Below are 21,442 nucleotides of genomic sequence, written 5' to 3'. Positions count from 1 at the left end.
TTAATTAAGGCTTATCAGCACAAGATCCTTACAAATGTAATCAACAGGAAATGAAAAGGAATACAACTCAAATCAGTCCAACACTGCCTGTTATTTCAGAAAACTGCTGGGGGCAGAAGAGTGAATGCCACTAGAAATAAGTTTTATCTTATGATTTCCCTTACAATCCAAACGTTCTCACCAGCAAGTATAATTCAGAAACAATGACACCTGACAAGGAATTACACACAATGAGATGGTGGAGGCTTTGTCAAAGGAGCTGAAGATAACACTGTCTATGGGCTCTTCATCTAGGGCAAATTGCTTTATTGGGATAGTGGCTTCTTTCTCTGCTAACTAAAATATATTCAGGGTAGAAACTGTAGAAACTATAGATTAATACCATGAGAAAAAGAGAAATCTTTAATCCCACCACCCAAACATAAGTACTATTAACATTTGCTTTATTCTCCACAAATAGTTTATGTGGATAGACTGGATTTTTTTTTCCCCAAAAGTAGGACATTGTCAGTTAAGAATTGACCACAGTGGCTGAGGTCAGAGAAGGATCAGTTGGATCCTTCTCTTGCATAGCAGATTAAAGGTTCAAGCGTTGCTGCAGCTGTGGCATAGGTCACAGCTGTGGCTTGGATTCAATCCCTGGCCTGAGGAACTTCTATATGCTACCAGTGCGGCCATATAATAAAAAAAAAAAAAACCAAAGCATTGTTTCAGATGATTTCTGAAATGAAATAAACCCATCTAAGACAGTAGTGTTGACTTAAAGAGGTAAATTGAAGCAAGCTCAAAGAGATGATTTATTTGGGAATAGCAGAGGAATTTCAATTCAGGATACACAAACTACAGCAAACTACAGATGAGTCCATTTAGGGTTTAGGATAGGTTGTATTTATGGGCAGCACATGTGAGAAGGGCAGAGTTTTGTGAGGTTCTGTTAAAAAGTAAAAACAAATGAAAACCTGCTTTGAAAACTCCCCAAGCTGACAAAACCAGTCTAGGCATATAAACAAAACTCAATTCAGTTCATTTTTTGAGACCAACCTGACCTGGTGCATTTCTACATTTCTTGTTCTGAAACCATGAGCAAAAATGTTCCAAGACTGATATAACTTCCTAACATTTAAGAAAATTCCAATTTATCAGTTTTCCGGTAAATCAGGCCTTAATGGGAAATCAGAAGGCACAGGTGAGACTTTTCTATCTCTCTGGTTCCATTTTATTTTTAAATTTATGGCCACACCTGCAGCATATGGAAGCTCCCAGGCTAGTCTAATTGGAGCTTCAGCCTCCAGTCTACACCACAGCCATAGCAATGCCAGATCTGAGCTGTGACTGTGACCTACACCAAAGCTCAAGGCAATGCCAGATCCTTAACCGTCTGAGCAGGGCTGGAGATTAAACCTGCATCCTCATGGATACTAGTTGGGTTCGTTACCACTGGGAACTCCCTCTGGTTCCACAGGAAGGGAATGAAGTTTTAAGAGAACACACAACAAACTTTTTTTGGGTGATAAGGAAAGCTGCTGCCCTGCTTTATTGGTCAGAAGAGGTGATGGCATCCATCATACACAAAATTGTGATAATTAGATTCACCTTTTTTCAAGCACTAACAAGCTATTAAATTTACCTTCACTAATGCATTGGGTTTTGAGAATTCCCATGTGATCTTGTTTGTAGCATTTTCTCTGATTTTCCGTCATTTATTTTTTTTTATTTTCCTTCATTAAAAAGACTACTTTGATCTAGAATAGACAGGAAGACCCATAATGAAGGCCTGACTATGTGGACATTTTTTAATTTCTTATTTTTTAAATTCTAAGAAGTACACCGGTTGAACAAATGAGTCATCTCCGTTCTACTGCAAATTAAATGCTAAGCATTTCCTTCATTTACCGACATCCAAATAAATGATATCCTCTTCAAATTCTATTTAGTCACTAAGCAACTGCATTGTACCAGTATTGTTTTTGCAATGCAAAGTCAAACAGTCCTAATTATCCTGTTTCAGAATGCTTAGATTCTCCATCTTGTTCATATAGTTTAACAAATGTTAAATCAGCAATTACAGTGTTACTCTTTAAAACCTCTAAAACTTTCTGAATGTTGGAGAATTGTTTTTCAACATACATAGAATGACCTCCTTTTGAATGAAAAAAGAGATCTCAATGTAAAGTAATATACATTTGTAATAGAAGGAGCAGACATTACCTGTTGGGATAGACTGGAGTGAGGGCTCACGTGGGCACTGAACACGTTTACCCTGTAACAGTGACCATGTGTTACAGACTGGCTCTAAATAAGTCAAAAAATATCTTTGTATGATGATGCTCTTCACAGAAATGTGACCTAATCTAATGTAAAAATAATTATCTTTTCTAAGACAGTAATATTTGGTGGATAAGGAGCCCCCTAGCCTTCTGGCTGATTAGTTGTCTTTCAAGGTTGATTAGTCAGAGGCTTGCTCTCGGACTATGGAATTGTTTTTCTCCTTGTTAAGAACGAAAGTGAAAAAAAAGAAGAAACTTTGGTCTTATTTAGATAACATTCTAAATACTCGAATTAACCTGCCCGTATAATTAGGAGTTAAAATATACCGTTTCTGAAAGTACAGGGAGCTCGACTCTCCGGAATGGAAGGTTTCACTAACTAAACAGATGCCTCTCTGTTGCCAATACAAAGTATAACTACATGTTTTATAATGTAAGATGAAGGTGACCTAAACAAAAATTAAGTTCTGCAAAGTTAGCGTTGGCAGGGGAAAAACGCATGCTTTTTTGTAGCATTCCTGTAAAAACTACTTCTGAGCACGCTCCAACACAAACACCTCTTTCTTCCTTAGGAATCAACCCGTGGTTTATTTGCCGGGTTATATTTTCAACCCCCATCTTCTTCACTACCTTTGAGACGAGACAAAGTTGCTTTAATCTGCTCGATTTTACAGTAAGATGACAAAGGGTGTGTGTGCATAATTTATCTTGTCACAAAACCCAACATTCAGAATAGATAAAATAATCCCTATCCTGAAATCAAATGACTGAAAACGGTGTAAGTTTCTCTCCCTCTCTTTTTAAAAAGTTAAAACCCCTAAACTCCCGTTTTGAGGCACTTCGTCCAACCTGAACACAATTACTGGGGGAGGGAGAGAAAAGAGAAACACAGAGAGTGAAGAAACAGAGATAAGAGGAAAAGAGGGCGGGTAATGAAACGGAAAGTAGGGAAACCGTCAAAGAGGTTCGCTGGTTCACCCTCACCAATTCCTCTCTGGACACACATCACAGCATGATGATCACCAGTCCCACGACGCAAAAGAAGAACCTTGCACAAATCCGAAGAGAAGAGGCAGTTTCTGTTTCTACGCTAGACGTCTGCCTTTAAAGAAAACAAACAAACAAACAAACATCACTTCTCAGACAGCTCCCAAACTCAGCTGCAGGAGCCGGAGCCCAGCCCGGGCAGAGCTGGCAACCTCCTCCTCCCTCCTTTCCTCCCACTCTTCCTCCTCCTCTTCCCTCTCCGCGGAGATGCAGACCAGCTGAAGCTTTCAGGATTGGCCAATCGTTCGCCGCTCCACCTCCCGTGACGTCAGGGGGCGGGGCCTGGCCGCCCGGGGGCTTCCCAGCTCCAGCGGGTGGACCCAGCTTCCCGTCTGCCTAGAGCAGATACCTCAGTAGACCGAAGACTTTGTCGTTCCTCCTCTTGGCTTTCATGTTACAGCACAGATTGCCTGAGGTTGGGGTTTGATTTATTCTTATTTTGCTGAAATTCTGTTTAACAGTTCACTCATTTCCCTCGACTTGAAACGCTTGGCAATTAGTTTTTGGAGGATAAAGGGATTAAATCTGTAAACATTTAATGTTGTATAACTAGAAAAGAAATGGAGAAAAAGACCACAAACTCTGATTTGGTCTTTTTTCACTCCTTGTCCTTCTACTCCCTGTTTGAGCCAGTATAATGTGGCTTTCTCCATTCACCTGCCATGGTCTGTTAGCTTAAAATTCACAGCTTTAAAAATATATATATTTTAAGTAAATTCCAGCAATCCATCTGGTCTCTCAAAACTTCTAAGTGCTTTAAGAACAAGAAAGGTTTCAGAGAACACAGAACCAACAGCGGCAATAATAGTAAGGTAATAATAGTAAGCTATCAAATAGTTTAGAATCACTGGGTGTCAACTGCATTATCCCATTGACACAAAGATGGAGAAGGGGCAAAACTCTCCAAGGCTCTGTTTGTCCATCTAGCTTCCATTTTCTCAAGTGTTTCTTAAATATGTAGCAAGAGTGAAGAAAACTAAACGATCATATGAATGCTTCTCTAACAGTGAAGAGCCCACGGGGACAGACCTATGGAGCTAGGAAACTTTCAGACTCTCCTGGGCCAGGCTGGAGAGGCCAAACAAGTTCCTGCACCCACTGAGTAGGTGCCTCTCCCAAACCGGGAGAAACAAGTTCTGGGTGTGGCTTCCTGTGATGGCCAATTCTGGAAAACTCCTTCTGCAGGCAAGGGCAAATCTCTATAGAGTTTAGTCAATTTGGGGAATAAACCCAGCCCAGGAGAACAGACTATCCTTTATGTGGTCTCTGAAATCGCTGGCCCTGGTAGCCCTTTTTGCTGTCAGGACTGTCCCTAACATGGTATACAAGATGACAGAATTTTCCCATCTGATTAAGCAACCTTCTTAAGGAGACTTAAAATGTAAGATGGGCTCCCACAGTTTCTCATATCAGCACCTCTGCTGAAATCATTTCAGTAGGAAGCCTTCTTGGGAGACTGCATCCCAGGACAATTCAGGCAGGGAGCTGAGATTTGCAGCCTATTTGGATTGCTTAAATCAGTAGTTCTAACAAGCTGCACATCAGACTCAACTGAGGAGCTTGATGCCAAGGCCCCACCCAAGCCAATTAAACTGGAATCCTGAGGGTGAAGCTCTGGCAATCTCTCTCTCTTTTTTTTAAGCTCCCCAAGTGATTCTCATCTGTAGCAAAGGTTGACAATTGCAGGCTAAGATTTAAATTTTTGACTTAGAGGAAAATCTACATTATGGTTAAACGGAAAAAAAATGTAGTAGCAAAATGGTGTGAAACATTTCATAATGCAATGTATCCTACATATATAATGTATATTCTCTATGTATTTGTATATTTTAATGGAAATATGATGATAAGATACACATCAAAATTGCTGAGTGGGAAAGGATGGAAGAGTTAGGGAACTTTACTAGCTTTCTGTATCATCTGGCTGAATGAAAGGAGCCTGTGTCCAGATTATGATTTAAATATAACCTAATCAAGTTCTTAAAATGAACACTTTTGAGTGAAATAGGTGAAGGGAATTAAGAGGTACAAACCTCTAGTTAAAAAATGTATGAGTCATAGCAATGAATTGTACAGCGTGGGAAATAATGTCAGTAATAATGTAATAGCTTTGGTGATGAAGGTGGTCAAAAGATACAACCTTCTTCAGTTATAAGATAACTAAGTACTTGGGATGTGATGAACATGATTTAAATAAGTAACACTGCTAGATGTTACACATATGAAATTTGTTAAGAGCTAAGCCTACCAGTTCTCATCATAAGGAAAATATCTTTTTCTTTTTCTTTTATTTTATATCTATGTTAGATGATGGTGTCATAATCATTTTATCTATGTGGAAGTCACATCATTATGTTGTGCACCTTACTGTGCTGTATGTCAACTGTATAAATAAATTTGGAAGAAAAATTAATACTTATGAATATCATTGCAAATAACCACTATTAAAGAGAGCTCCAGTTTGTTTTTACAAACGTTCTTCTAGTATGTAACATTTCTCATAAGAGTTATTGCCATTAAAAAAACACAAAATCCAGAGTTCCCGTCATGGCACAGCGAAATGAATCCAACTAGGAACCATGAGGTTGTGGGTTCGATCCCTGGCCTCGCTCAGTAGGTTAAGGATCTGGCGTTGCCGCAAGCTGTGGTGTAGGTTGCAGATGCGGCTCGGATCTGGTGTTGCTGTGGCTCTGGCATAGGTGGACAGCAACAGCTCTGATTAAACCCCTAGCCTGGGAACCTCCATATGCTGTAGGTGTGGCTCTAAAAAAAGGAAAAAAAAAAGAAAACAAACAAACAAACAAAAAATCCATGAAATCTTTGAGTTAATACATTGGCTACCAAAATGAAAGTATTAATCCATATACCATTGCCAAAATTAAAGTATATTTACTTCATTGTAATTTCAAAATTATTTTCAATTGTTATGTGCCTACCTTCTCAGGACATTTTAGAAAAAACCTTAACATTCAAAGTGTATAGTATAGATGCCAGGAAATTTCATCTTTTTCAACTGGAAAATTTGTAATTAGTAGTTATTTGTAATTAGTATCTCAACATCAATAACTTCATAATTAATTGCCAGTAGGAAACATAGCATAACAGTGAAGGGCCTGGGTTTGACCTGGCTTTAAATCTTAGTTCTGCAAATTTTTAGATGTATATTCTTGGGTACTGTCTCTAAGTACCATAGGCAAAATGAATCCAATATTATCTAACTCACTGCTAATAAGTTGATATCAATTCACATAACTGAAGTGCTTGTCACTATGTAAAACAAATAAAGGTTCAATAAATGATAGTTATCAATTCACTGACTTCTGCTTTTCCCTCCTTTTTTTTTTTTTTAAACATACTCCAAGATTAGCATGGCAGCAGCAGTAAACTCATAAAACATGATTTGTAGAACAGTAGTCGTGATTCTTCCTAGAACCAATGATACTTCTTATCCAATTAGATGCGGGGGAAAAAAAACTCATTCTTTCAGGCACTATTTTAAAGGAACACATAAAATAATGTGTTTTTCATTTTTTGTTTGCCTTCAAATATTTTCCATATAACAGTGTTTCCTAAGGTAACACATAAGCTGATTTTTCATGATGCATATTAAACACTTCTTTTTCTCTGTATTACTTATTAACAAAGTGTGAATCAGGCATAGATGAGAATCCGTCCAGGAGTGGAATTCTAACTTACGGACAAAAAAAGAGTTCAATGCCTCAAGCAGTAAGGGCTTATGCATTGTAGATGAGCCCTAATTCTAGTAATACCATCACTATATTTTTTTCCTTTTTTTCTTTCCTTGATATTTAATGAGCACTCATAAGACATTTCCACGTTAGGTACTATTCTAAGTAGTTGACAACTATTTCCTCACTTAATCCTTGTATCAGCTCCAGGAGTTCAGCGTTTATCTAGAGATAAGAAATCTGAGACACAAGAGATAAAGCAACTTGCCCATGATTGCACAGCTAGGAGCTGAAAGACCTGAGAATCCACATTCTATTGTAGACTTTTCAGCATAGCTTTCAATTAATTAGGAAGGTGCATATTCAATGATGTGGGGTCAGAGGTTAAAGCATTGCTATGACCATTACTGCCTTATTGAGAGTAGAAATTCTATACATTTTTAAAGAAAGAAGAATATATACATCATTACTGCTGGTTGTAAACAGGCCTTAACTGTATACGTGCGCATTTCTTAAAAAGAGGAATTACGTTTCCTTCCGTTTATATCCACTGAATCACTTTCTTCCATATGAGAACAGATTGGCTTTTAATCTTACGAAAACCCTTGGAATGCAATAACACAGAATATCAGAAAGGGAATCTCCATGATGGCAGAGATTCAAGCTTGTCCCTGAGTTCTAGATATGTCCATTAATTCCTTCTGGATCCAGTTTGTAATGTGATGAAAAACGGTTAATAGGACAGTGGCAGAATTCCTCACATGGATTGATGGCCCTGTCGTTTCAGAAAGATAGTTCATCACTTCTCTACTTAGATGAAACCTCCAGAGCTTTTGTCTGAATTTAGATGTAGTTGAGAGGAAGTATATATTTTTCTAGATATTATGCTGTTTCCTCCACTGGCCAGAGAAGGCAGGAGTTTGGGGGCTTTGGAAAGGTGAAAGGATGGATGACAACAGAGAGAAAAGACAGTATCCAGTCTCTAAGGAGAGGCATACAAGCTCTGGGCCAGATGGGGAAGAAGGCCAATGACAAATTCCCTGAGCAGCTATGGCTGAGGGACTTTAATAAATTGATGTCTGATATCCACTTTTAAGCGGTTGCCTTTGCTGTGGTGCTATATTCCTTACAAGTCAGAGCTCCCTAGATAACAGGCTATAGTCATACTGCAAGATAACAATCTCTGGACCCCTGGGTAGCTGCAAAGGACCTGAAGAGTCTAGAGCTCATCATGGAACAGGAATCCACAGAGCAGATGAAAGAGGCTGTGTTCCAAGTTCCCAAAGACATGGTGACCGGCCTGAGGGACTGTTTGGTGGGGCTGGTGAGGAGGCTAAGCAAGCACAGCTTCACCCTGGCCCCAGTTCTCTCTTTTCATATATCTTGGATACCTCTTTCCATTTCCAGCTGTGAGGGCCTGTTGTTGTTCCTTAAAACATGCTCTGCACATTAGAGCTTGACATGAAAAACTGAATTGGATGTGAAATCAGATCAGGAAGAATTTTGATACTACATTCCTTGGTGAAATTGGAGGTTGATCCATATGCAACTTCCAATATTCAACCAGTTATTATTTATTTACTTATTTAGTCTTTTTAGGGCCATACCCGCAACATATGGAAGTTCCTGGGCTAGGGGTCAAATCAGAGCTACAGCTGCCAGCCTACACCACAGCCACAGCAACATGGGATCTGTGCCTTGTCTGCAACCTATACAACAGCTCATGGCAACACTGGATCCTTAACCCACTGAGTGAGGCCAGGGATCAAACTCTCATCCTAATGGATACTAGTCAGGTTCCTTACCGCTGAGCAATGATGGGAAATTCTCAACCAGTGTTGGTATCCAAAATAGCAATTTCACATGGTTAAACTAATTAAAGGAAGGGCTGTTAGAGTCTTTAAATAAAATTGCAACTCTTGCAAATTCTGATATGGTTATGAAAATAGTTTCTCACTGATGGTAGTTACCAAGACTTTGAAGCAATTCTTACATTTATCCAAAATTATATGTATCCCTTTCATACATAAAACCGCGTATTAAAATACTCACAGAGGAGTTTCCATCATGGCTCAGCAGGTAACAAACCCGACTAGCATCCCTGAGGACCCAGGTTTGATCTGTGGCCTTGCTCAGTGGGTTAAGGATCCAGTGTTGCCATGGCTGTGGTGTAGGCTGGTAGCTACAGCTCCGATTCAACCCCTAGCCTGGGAACCTCCATGTGCTGCTGGCACAGCCCTAAAAAAACAAAAATAAAATAAAATGCTCCTAGAGAGACACCAGACACAACAAGCCATATAATGCGTAATTCCATTTCTATGAAATGCCCAGAATAGGTAAATCCACAGAGACAGAAAGTAGAGTAGCGGTTGCCAGAGGCTGGGAAGAAAGAATAAACAGTGACTGCTAATGGCCACAAGGGTTCTAACTGGGGTGAGAAAACTGTTCTGAAATAGAGTTGGTGGTGGCTGTACAAGTCCACTAAAAACACTTAAAAGAGATGTTTTAACTAATGAATTTTATAGTGCATGGATTATATCCCAACTAAAAAAAAAACCATATGAGAGAAAAAATGTTCATCAAAGCGGGGTGGAGATACTCAATAAAAAATGTTAAATGTTTTGTAAGGAAATTTTATATAGTCCAAGTTTTTAACAACTTCCTCAATACTTGGAATTTTAAAATTTATTATGATTCGGTCATAATTTTTTTTCAAAAAATACAGTGAAATTTCATACCAAGCCCCTTACAGATCAAATTAGTTTACCTCATTAAGATGTACCAATATTATTATTTTTCTATGAATGCCAACACATGAAAAGTGATGAAAATCTCTGTATTATCCTCCAAACTTTAAAAAAAAAAAAAGTCTGTTATGCTCCCTGGCCTCCTTTAATAGAATTTGAGGACTGAAGAGGACTGTCTATGCCTGAGGGGGAGGGGTGGCCAAAGAAAAAATGGCAAAGGGGAGGCAATGTGACCACCTGGGATTGCAATTCTAGAGGAGCACAAACACAGGCCAAGAAGTGATCAACTCCCCTTTCTCCAGCAGTTCTTATAAACAAGAGGGAGTTGTAGCTGTTTTATTTGAGTTTTGAGGGATACAGTGGCCTTAGAAGGCAGGCAGAATTGTAGACACTTGGGTTACAAATCAATTTCACAATCACTAGAAAAAGAGCAAAGTGAATGACATTTTCAGTTTCAACCCCACGTCTCTGCTTATTCAGTCTCTTATTCATTTAACGAGTATTAACGGAGCACTCGATTTGTGGCAGGCACTATTCCAGGTACAAGAAGACGGGGGTAAGCAAGACAAAAAGTCCTGTCCTCATTGGATGGATGTAAAATATTTAATATGTTGGATGGTAGTAATGGCCATAGGGAAAACAGTGGGAAAGAACATAACCTTTAATTTGGGGGTGGGGGTGGGGGGATGGTTCTTTCCAAGAAAGTGACACATGAGCAAAGATCTAAAGGAGGTAAGAGGAGTTCCCATGGTGGCTCAGCAGAAATGAATAAGACTAGTATCCATGAGGACACGGATTGGATCCCTGGCCTCACTTAGTGGTTATGGATCCGGTATTGCTGTGAGCTGTGGTGTAGGTCAGAGATGTGGCTCAGATCTGGTGTTGCAGTGGCTCTGGTGTAGGGGCCAATAGCTACAGCTCCAATTTGACCTCTAGCCTGGGAACCTCCATATGCCATAGGTGTGGCCCTAAAAATAAATAAGTAAATAAAGGAGGTAAGAGAGCAAGTCACAAGGGTGACCAAGGACAGAGCGTATCAGGCCAAGAGAATATTCAGTGCAAAGGCAGGAGTACCCCTGGAATGTTGTAGGGACAGCACAATGCCAGTGTGACTAGGGCACTGTAATTCAGGGAACAGCATGGTGGCAGTGGGAAGTCAGAGAAGGTAACATCAGAGGCAGAAATCCTAGAAGGCTACACAGTCTTCTGTGAGGACTTTGGATGCTACCTTAGTAGATCGGAAAGACACAGGTTTTGAGTGGAGACTGATACAGTCTGACAAATGTTTTAACAGGATCATTCTAGCTGTATGATTAACAGTGAACTCGAAGTTCCCGTCGTGGTGCAGTGGTTAACGAATCTGACTAGGAACCATGAGGTTGTGGGTTCCATCCCTGGCCTTGCTCAGTGGGTTAAGAACCGGCATTGCCGTGAGCTGTGGTGTAGGTCGCAGATGCGGCTCGGATCCTGAGTTGCTGTGGCTCTGGCGTAGGCCAGTGGCTACAGCTCCGATTGGACCCCTAGCCTGGGAACCTCCATATGCTGCGGGAAGTGGCCCTAGAAAAGGCAAAAAAACAAAAAAACAAAAACAAAAACCAATGAACTCTAAGGAGCAATGGTTGATGGTGGGAGAGTCAAGAGGTGATATTTAATAAACAAGGGGAGACGTGATTTTGACTTAGACCAGGATGGTCACTGTGAACGTAATGAGCAGCTTCTGGGTATTTACTGAAGGTAGACTCAACAGGATTGCTCATAAATTGTGTGTGAGTTCTAAGACAAAGAGAGGAGTCAGGGATAATCCTAAGGTTTGGGCTTGAGCAACTAGGAGAGTGAACTTGATTAATCATTCTGGTTATTGCTCATCTCCATAATGATTTGTTGCTTCCATTACTTAGAGCTGATCCTCACAGGGAGGGAAAGTAATGTGTGTGTGTCAGGACAGCAGAGTTTTCACATTTGCCTCAGTACCTGACAATTGAGCACTTGGCATCAATAGTTCAGAAGCAGGATATTCCTTTAAAGATAAGTCTACTAGGGGAGTTCCTGTCGTGGCTCAGTGGTTAATGAATCCAACTAGGAACCGTGACGTTTCGGGTTCAATCCCTGGCCTTGCTCAGTGGGTTAACGATCCGGCGTTGCCCTGAGCTGTGGTGTAGGTTGCAGACGTGGCTTGGATCCCGAGTTGCTGTGGCTCTGGCATAGGCCGGTGGCTACAGTTCCGATTGGACCCCTAGCCTGGGAACCTCCATATGCCACTGCAGCGGCCCTAGAAAAGGCAAAACAAAACAAAACAAAAACAAACAAAAAAGATAAGTCTTCTGGGATATAGAAGCCTTTTATAGTATTGCTGCTGAAATACAGAGTTATACATTTTTTCTTTGCTTTCTTTCTCTCATTTATATACTTTACTAAGGTTCAAGAAATACTTCAGTCTTGGGAGTTCCCATCATGGCTCAGTGGAAACAAATCTGTTTCAATCCCTGGCCTTGCTCAGTAGGTTAAGGATCCAGTGTTGCCGTAAGCTGCGGTGTAGGTCACAGGTGCAGCTCGGATCTGGCATTGCTGTGGCTGTGGCCTAGGCCAGCAGCTCCAGTTCTGATTCTACCCCTAGCCTGGGAACTGCCATATGCCGTGGGTTCAGCCCTAAAAAGAAAAAAAAAGAAGAAATACTTGGGTCTTTACTTGAGATCTCTATGGAATCTTGCAAAAATACCAAAATAAAAAATGATCTCAAAGTTCAAAGTGAAGTTCACAGAACCGTCACCCTTTACTAGATAGTTTGCATCATCCTGTCAACATTGGAGGTGGAAAGGTCCAAGTCCTGGAACTCTGAGAATCACTCTTTGTAGCCACAGACTCAGACATCCTTCTATGCACCCCCCCATTAACTCTCTGAAGAACTCACCTGCTGTCTAGCCTGGATGTTCTTATCCTTATTGGGTAGTTCAGTGACACATTCAATGCGCAGTATGTGGGGGAATCAAACATTGTAGATTTCAGACATCTTGAGATAAGAGGGTGCCATGTTTGGGATTTAAATGTTCTATTCATATCACCAGCATGGAGATTTTCCTGGGTATTAGAGGCTTTGGTCTGATTAGGTTGGCCATCTCCATGATGGTTTCACGGTTGTGGCTCCATAACTCAAGGGCCTCCTCCATGATCACAGTCAGCTCCTATTCCACTGCTTCCTACCCAAGTCTACCTTGTCAATCCTCAACCCTGGGGGGGACTGCTGGCTGCTCTCTCCATGCGTTTCTGGGTTGTGTTGCAGGAAAATACTATGAAAATAAGCCAAAGGGTTCCTCTGAAGATTTTAGTTAACTCAGTGGAATCCACACTCTTTTTTTGTATTTTTTACTTTTGGCTATGCCCATGGAATGCAGAAGTTCCCAGGCCAGGGATCAAACCCGTGCCACAGATTACCAGAGCTACAGCAGTGCCAAGGGCAGATCCTTAACCCGCTGAGCCACCAGGGAACTCAAATCCACACCCTTGATGAACTCTTGTTTATCTTTAAATAATTCCTTAACACATTCTCAGCCAAGCCCTCCTCTTCAAACACACATTTACAGAGTGCCCACCAAGTGCCAGGCACCAGCCTAAGCCCAGACTTAGCACCTCTACCCAGGACAGGTGATTATGCAACATAGTGAGATGCAAACAAGCCATCATGATGTATGAATCTCACTAATTCCTACATTTCTACATAAGCAGTCCTCCCTTCTTTAGAAAAAGGAGTTCTGTTTCACTCTGAAGTCAGTTATCTCTGGCTGCCAGCTCTTGGCCAGGGGGTTATGTTATCAATTATTATCTCTCTTTAAATCTTACTTCATTTCTCTTCACGTGACTATTCCCTTCAGTCTATAGATATTTAATTTAGAGATGAATATATATGTTTTCTATACTTAGAGGAAGGAGGAGGAGAAAGACAAAGAAAAAAAGGAGAGAAGGAAGTTTATAGAAGGAGAGAAAAAAAAAAGAGAATTTTTTTTGATCTTGCTATCTCCTCAGATCAAAATGATTTTCTCTTTCCTTACCAGATTAACAAAATTCGCTACAACAGGTCTTAAAGATTTGTTAACTCCGTAAGCCCCTTTCGTCTGCTTTCTTTTTTCTCCCCTGAAACTTAGCAAAGATCACAATTCTGTCAAATTCAAGTGTCTTTCTCCCATTCTCTTGACAAATTGACTTTGATAACCACTCCCTATTACTGGGAACTCCCTTGAGTTTCTGCATGTTCTTTCTGGCTCTTTTCTTTAAAAATTTTTTAGTTAAAAAAATCATCTGGGAGTTCTCGTTGTGGCTCAGTGGTTAATGAACTCAATTAGTATCCATGAGGTTTCGGGGTCGAGCCCTGGCCTCGCTCAGTGGCTTAGTATCCAGCATTGCCATGAGCTGTGGTGCAGGTCACAGGTGAGGCTTGGATCTGGCATTGCTGTGGTTGTGGTATAGGCCGGCAGTTGTAGCTGTGATGTGACCCCTGGCCTGGGAACTTCCATATACTGTGAGTGTGGCCTTAAAAAGCAAAAAGAGGAAAAAAAATTCATTTGTTTGGCTTTTTTTTTTTTTTTTTGGCCGTCCCACGGCTTATGGAATTCCCCAGCCAGGGATCAGATCCAAGCCGTAGTTGTCACCAAAGCCACCTAAGCCACAGCTGAGGCAACAGTGGATCCTTAACCCACTGTTAAGGTTAAGGGATCTAACCAACCGATTCTGTTGCACTGGAGCAGGAACTTCTGCTGTTTTCAGATGTGAATGATCTTTCTAAGGCCTAATCCAGTAATCTCTTTCATTTTCATGGACTTAATCCTAGTCTCTGAGCTGAGGACTTTCAAACTCCTTTCTGCCCGCTCCTGAGCCTTATTTGTGCATTTCCCATTGTCTGCCAACCACTTGCTCCTGACAGCACTGTCATCTTGGTACCTCCAAAGCTGTGTGCCCATCGTTCACACCTGCTGCTTCCTTTTCTCCTTCCTATTTCCTGCCAGGCTGTGAGATGTCCACAGCTGGGATTCAGTCATGCCAGGCTGCTCTGGCAAACTAGTGGGGCAGCACAGCGGAAGCTTCTTAGACTGAGACCCAGGAACCTCGTAGGACTGAAATTATTCTTAGAAAAAGTCCCCTAGCAAAAAACTTAACCCTTGTAAAGGCTGGATGATTCTAAGTAGAGCATGACATTTTCGATTTAGAATCATCTTCTGCCCTCTCCCTTAAACACCACCACAGAACTTTAATACCAATTTGTAAGGGGCTAATAGGATAAGTGTTTATGATGGAGGTAGGAATCAGGTGCTATGGGAGTGTAACCGATTGGGGGTTAATTCTTCTCGTGGGACAGGGAACTTGTAAAAGTTTTATATAGGATGTCATTTGAGTGGTTTTTTTTTTCTTTAGGGCTGCACCCACAGCATATGGAGGAAGTTCCCAGGCTAGGGGTCAAATGGGAGCTACAGCAGCCGGCCCACACCATAGCCACACAGGATCTGAGCCTCGTCTGTGACCTACACCACAGCTCATGACAATACCCACTGAGTGAGGCCAGGGATTGAACCCGTGTTCTCATGGATACTAGTTAGATTTGTTTCTGCTGCACTGCAATGGGAACTCCTGAGTGGGCTTTCTGAGTAGGAATGCCCTCAGAAAAATAAAGATCTCTGGCAACATACAAACAAAACAGCAAACAAGTAAGAGGGAAAACATAAAAATGTTGGAGTACATGGCATAGTTGAGGTTGTTTTTAGTTTTTAGGTGACCAGTGCATGGTAGGGAAGGAGCGCATGAGAACTATGACTCCACCGTGTAGATTTTCAAGTAGAAGGAGCGTTGTGGGCAGAGCTGTGCTATAATAAACTCATCTAAAAGTGACGGTTAATGCAGACACTGTGGTGGGAGAGAGACCACGTGAAGACCCAGAACAAGGAACTGGCAAGGGTGTAAAAAGGAAGCAGTGCATTCAAGAATCTTTGCACGGGCTGATCTTCCCTGTTACATGACAGCTAAGCTTGGGTGGCTTGCAGGAATGCTTCTGCTCCAAATAATGGGGTCAGTCATGTCACGGGGTCCTGAGCTCTTAGGAAGAACCCTAGCCTGGGGAGGCAGGCCAGCAGAATCCTAGCTGCTGTGTTTTTGGTCTGATGGATGATGTGTGACATCTTCATTCATTTAGGTGCATCATTAAGCCTAGTGCAAGTTTCCATGCTGAATGCAGTGACATTCCTGCCATCTACTGGGTGAAGTGCCTGGAGTGATGCTGCTGATCAAGAAAAATTAGAACAGAAAGTCAATAGGATCTGGGAGGAGCACACAGTGGACCACAAGGTTCAGGGGATGTTCTATCGTTTCTTAAACTCAACGGTGGTCTTTTAGTTGGGATTCTCCAGAAAAACAGAACTGAACTGATACGATGTATATAAATAAACATGAGAGAAAGAGGGAAACTGAAAGATTTTTAAGGAGTTGGCTCACGTGATTGTGGGAGCTCTTAAATCCAAAATCTGCAAAGGAGGTGGGCAGGCTGGAGACCTGCGGAAGGGTTGATGTTGCAGTTTGAGTCCAAAGGCAGTCTGTTCCAGAATCTCCGTCTCTGTCCCCATCTCCCTTGCCCTCAGGAGAGGCCAGGCTTTTTCAATTAAGACTTTCAATGGCTTGAATGAGGCCTAGCCACATTATGGAGGTTAATTTGATTTACTCAAAGTCATTTGATTTAAAGTTAATCTCAGAGTTCCCATTGTGGCTCAGTGATAATGCATCTGACTAGTATCCATAAGGACGTGGGTTTGATCTCTGGCCTGCCTCAGTGGGCTAAGGATCTGGCATTGCCATGAGCTGTGGTGTAGGTTACAGACGCAGCTCAGATCTGGTGTGGCTGTGGCTGTGGCTGGCAGCTGTAGCTCTGATTTGACCCCTAGCCTGGGAACTTCTATATGCCAAGAGTGCGGCCCTAGAAAGAAAAATAAAAATAAAGTTAATCTCATCTAAAAAAATAACATTGGCAAAAACACCTAGAATAACGTTTGATCAAATATCTGGATTTGTGGCCTTAGCCATGTTGACCCATAAAATGAGCCATCACAGTGGGTACATGGGTCCTCCTCTCATTATTGTTTTAAAACTGTAAATATATATTAAAAATTAGATTTAAAGCAAAGTCAGGAGTTCCCATTGTGGTTCAGCAGGTTTAGAACCTGGCTAGGGCCCATGAAGATCCCTGGTTTCACTCAGTGGTTAGGGATCCAGCGCTGCTGTGGCTGTGGCATAGGCTGGCAGCTGAAGCTCCACCTCAACCCCTAGCCCAGGAATTTCCATATGCTGCAGGTGTGGTCCTAAAAAGCACAACAAAAACAATTTATTTATTTATTTATTTTTAAATTTTTTTTAATTTTTTATTTTTTTGGTCTTTTTGCTATTTTGTGGGCCGCTCTCGCGGCATATGGAGGTTCCCAGGCTAGGGGTCGAATCGGAGCTATAGCTGCCAGCCTATGCCAGAGCCACAGCAACGCAGGATCCGAGCCGCATCTGCAACCTACACCACAGGTCATGGCAACGCCGGATCGTTAACCCACTGAGCAAGGGCAGGGATCGAACCTGCAACCTCATGGTTCCTAGTCGGATTCGTTAACCACTGCGCCACGACGGGAACTCCAACAAAAACAATTTAAAGAAAAGACAATATCTTCCTTTCTCTTAGACACTAAAATTAAAGTTTGGAATACAAGATCCCAAGGTTGGCCAAGACAGGTGTAAAAGCCCCTGTAAGCAAACCATAATAAAAAAAAAGACTTTGAAGAAAAAGATAACACAAAACAAGGCCCTGCAGAATTCAAGGGGATCAGATAGGTAAACAAGCACTGCCAAAACAGAAGGGCAAGAAATGGGCTGGCCCTTTGCTGCTGTCACATGCTGGGTCCTGGCCCACATTTTACCTCCAATTGATTCAGAAGGTTGTTAAGTTGTTCCCAATTGGAAGTTCAGGGCATATGCTAAAGTATTAGTTGATATCTAAAGGGAAGAATCTAGAGTTCCCATTGTGGCTCAGCGGAAACAATCTGACTAGTATCCACAAGGACACAGGTTTGATTCCTGGCCTTGCTCAGTGGGTTAAGGATCCAGCATTGCTGTGAGCTGTGGCGCAGGTCGCAGATGCGGCTGGGATCTGGCATTGCTGTGGCTAGGGTTTAGGTTGGCAGCTGTAGCTCTGATTTCACCCCTAGCCTGGGAACGTCCATATGCCTTGGGTTCAGCCCTAAAAGAAAAAAAATATGTACATATCTTGAACAATTGCCTCTGTGGATCAGACAGGCAGAATTAAGAGGCAGAAAAGAAGGCTGGCTAGACCCCCAAGGGGCTCCCTCCCTTGCTGTGTCTGAGACTGCTGCTTTTGACCCATGCTGGTGTCAATGGCTCTTCTGGAAACAGTTATTGCTTAAGTCCGTCCAGGGTATAATGTTTAATGTTCAGACTAATTTGGACCATCTGTCATCGATGAGACACATTTTCTGAACCCACGTACTGTCATGCAGAGCAAGACAAATATCAATAAATGTGTGTATTTTTTTTATCTCTACCAAAAGGATATTTCTTAAATACTGTGTTCATTGAGTTTCCCCCAGTCCAATTTTATTTTATTCCCCCAGCCCTAGAGAAGTTCATTACTAAAGGAGCCCAGTAATGAATCCTATTACAATATCTAATTTTTCAAATGTTTCTTTTCTTAAAAGAAGGTACTAAGAGATGTGCAGGGCGCTATATAGGCCCGCTAGGTTCTGAAAGAGCTTTCACATGGTCCCCTGATAGGTTATCACTGTTTGCATAAAATCCATTTCCTGTCATTGGCATAGGGCTTTTATAAGAATTCTTTAAAATATCGTTGTACCTTTCATTAAACCAGCTTTTATAGATGCTAACCCAGGGCTTTCCTACCCTTTTATAGGCTCAATTTACAGCATCTGATCTCTGCTAAAACCTCTTTGATTTTTAAAATGATCATTCTTTGCCTAACACTAGGTTAGAATAAAATGAATTTAACAAAAAGGAATGTCTAAAAGTGTCTGTTTAATCTGTAAATTTTAAAATCATAATGTCTAGAGCATACACTACAATCACGACTCATCATTCGCCTTATATTTCAGCATGTCAACTGGTTTACTCTGTTTTACCATCAAAGACAGTCAAAACGTGAACTGTTCTGGTGATGCTGATGTTAGAGGCTGCATTGGGCTGGACCACTGCTGCTGATTAACTTCGGAGTTTCCTCTTCTCTAAGAGGAAGTTGAATTAGATGTCTTCTAAGATTAGTCTGGCTTCTAACACTGTAATTATCTGACCAAGTTCTTGCTTCCTCCTGTTCTGCTGTATCATTTAGTAACAATGCCACCAATGCCAAGAGCTAGCTTTTTGAAAAACTACCTGCTTCACTCTGGAGCTGAGTAGTCCTCATAATACTGTATATCAAAATGTCTTTATTCCTGGCATCGAGTTTTGATTTAAAATTTTACTAATTTTTGGATACATCCTGACATTGGAATTGATTATCTGCCTTTTTGGTTTGCATGATTCCTTGCAGTCAAATCACTGTGTTCATCCATGTCTGCCTATGGATATTCAATTTATCTTCCAAATCCTTCTTATTCCTTTACCAGAATGTCTCTGTTCACCTTGATAGTGAGTTTCCCTTCTTTAAATTCCTGGCTTAGATCTAGCATGCGATCTTTACGTTTATTTTGGTTTTATTTTTGTAAATTTAAGTGATCTAGAAAAGTACAAAAATAACGGAGCAAATATACACTATCCTACTATTCAGAATTAGTTAACAGTTACCATTTTGGATTATGTACCGCCAATCTGATTTTTTTCTTTCTTTCTTTCTTTTTTTCTTTTTTTGCCTTTTAGGGCCACACCCACAGCATACAGAGGTTCCCAGGCTAGGGGTTGAATCAGAGCTACAGCCGCCAGCCTGTGCCACAGCCACAGCAACACTGGATCCCAGCCACGTCTTCCACCTACACTACAGCTCACGGCAATGCTGGATCCTTAACCCACTGAACGAGGCCAGGGATCAAATCCACGTGCTCATAGATACTAGTTGGGTTCATTAAACACTGAGCCATGACACAAACTTCTGGTTTCTTTTTGTAGCTATCACTAATGTCCTCTTTAACATTACTCCAAGCCTAATTTTCCAGAAGCTGCATGTATAAGTTGTGTAAACTTCCAGATCCTTAAAAAAGTACATATACACGTGTGTGTGTGTGTGTGTGTGTGTGTGTGTGTATACATATATATATATACATATATGTATATGCTGCCATTACTTTTTAAAATATACTTTAATTAATATACATGGCTGTATGTGGTATGTCAACAAGTTTCACATCTTTTAATTGAACATTGTATTTAAAAAATCTAGATCTGTTCTCACTGATGTATTTGATTTCTTTTTTTTTTTTTTTTTTTTTTTTTTGTCTTTTTGCCATTTCTTGGGCCGCTCCCATGGCATATGGAGGTTCCCAGGCTAGGGGTCTAATCGGAGGTGTAGCCACCAGCCTTCACCAGAGCCACAGCAACTCGGGATCTGTGCCGTGTCTGCGACCTACACCACAGCTCATGGCAACGCCGGATCCTCAACCCACCAAGCAAGGCCAGGGATCGAACCCGCAACCTCATGCTTCCCAGTCGGATTCGTTAACCACTGAGCCACGACGGGAACTCTGTATTTCATTTCTTTTGAGAGTGTACAGCATCTTGTTATTCGATGTATGTCATTTAATTTATAATTCCTCTATTGATGACGTGCTACAACGTGGAGCCCTTAAACTGTGGTAATTGGCTTATAAAAAATCTCCATTGTGAAAAGGGAACCCTCCTGCACTGTTGGTGGGAATGTAAACTGGTACAGCCACTATGGAGAACAGTTTGGAGATACCTTAGAAATCTATACATAGAACTTCCATATGACCCAGCAATCCCACTCTTGGGCACACATCCAGACAAAACTCTACTTAAAAGAGACACATGCACCTGCATGTTCATTGCAGCACTATTCACAATAGCCAGGACATGGAAACAACCCAAATGTCCATCGACAGATGATTGGATTCGGAAGATGTGGTATATATACACAATGGAATACTACTCAGCCATAAAAAAGAATGACATAATGCCATTTGCAGCAACATGGATGGAACTAGAGAATCTCATCCTGAGTGAAATGAGTCAGAAAGACAAAGACAAATACCATATGATATCACTTATAACTGGAATCTAATATCCAGCACAAATGAACATCTCCTCAGAAAAGAAAATCATGACTTGGGAAATAGACTTGTGGCTGCCTGATGGGAGAGGGAGGGAGTGGGAGGGATTGGGAGCTTGGGGTTATCAGACACAACTTAGAATAGATTTACAAGGAGATCCTGCTGAATAGCATTGAGAACTATGTCTAGATACTCATGTTGCAACAGAACAAAGGGTGGGGGAAAAATGTATACATGTAAGGATAACTCGATCTGCTTGCTGTACAGTGGGGGGGAAAAAACTTAAGAAATCTCCATTGTACTTTCTTAATTTTCAAAAATATTTTAAAATTAATCTCCCCCCCAGGAAGAAACACAAAAATAGTGTTTTTCTTAGTTAACTCAATTTAGTTTTAACTAAAATAAGAAAATACCTTTAAGTGCCAATGCAAAGA

The 21,442-nt window shown here is 41.2% G+C and overlaps 1 protein-coding gene across 6 annotated transcripts in view; it reads right to left on the bottom strand.

The window, feature by feature from the left end:
• The window catches only part of ATP10D (ATPase phospholipid transporting 10D (putative)), a 124,031-nt gene extending 120,502 nt beyond the window's left edge, over window positions 1-3,529 (bottom strand). For 4 of the 6 annotated variants that reach the window (XM_021100567.1, XM_021100570.1, XM_021100565.1 and 1 more), the window contains exon 1: window positions 3,252-3,529. Coding sequence is in view for 2 of the 6 variants with exons in the window: in XM_021100565.1 (XP_020956224.1) it covers window positions 3,252-3,273 (22 nt within the window). In the remaining 4 variants the exon portion in view is untranslated. Of the gene's footprint in view, window positions 1-1,627; window positions 1,743-2,208; window positions 2,261-3,251 lie in introns of all 6 variants that reach the window. The other 2 variants (XM_021100569.1, XM_021100568.1) reach the window with 2 other exon arrangements.

This window comes from Sus scrofa, chromosome 8 (genome assembly GCF_000003025.6).
Source record: "Sus scrofa isolate TJ Tabasco breed Duroc chromosome 8, Sscrofa11.1, whole genome shotgun sequence".
NCBI lineage: Eukaryota > Metazoa > Chordata > Mammalia > Artiodactyla > Suidae > Sus > Sus scrofa.
The sequence above is the reverse complement of the archived record's forward strand: the minus strand, read 5'-3'. Positions and strand labels throughout refer to the sequence as shown.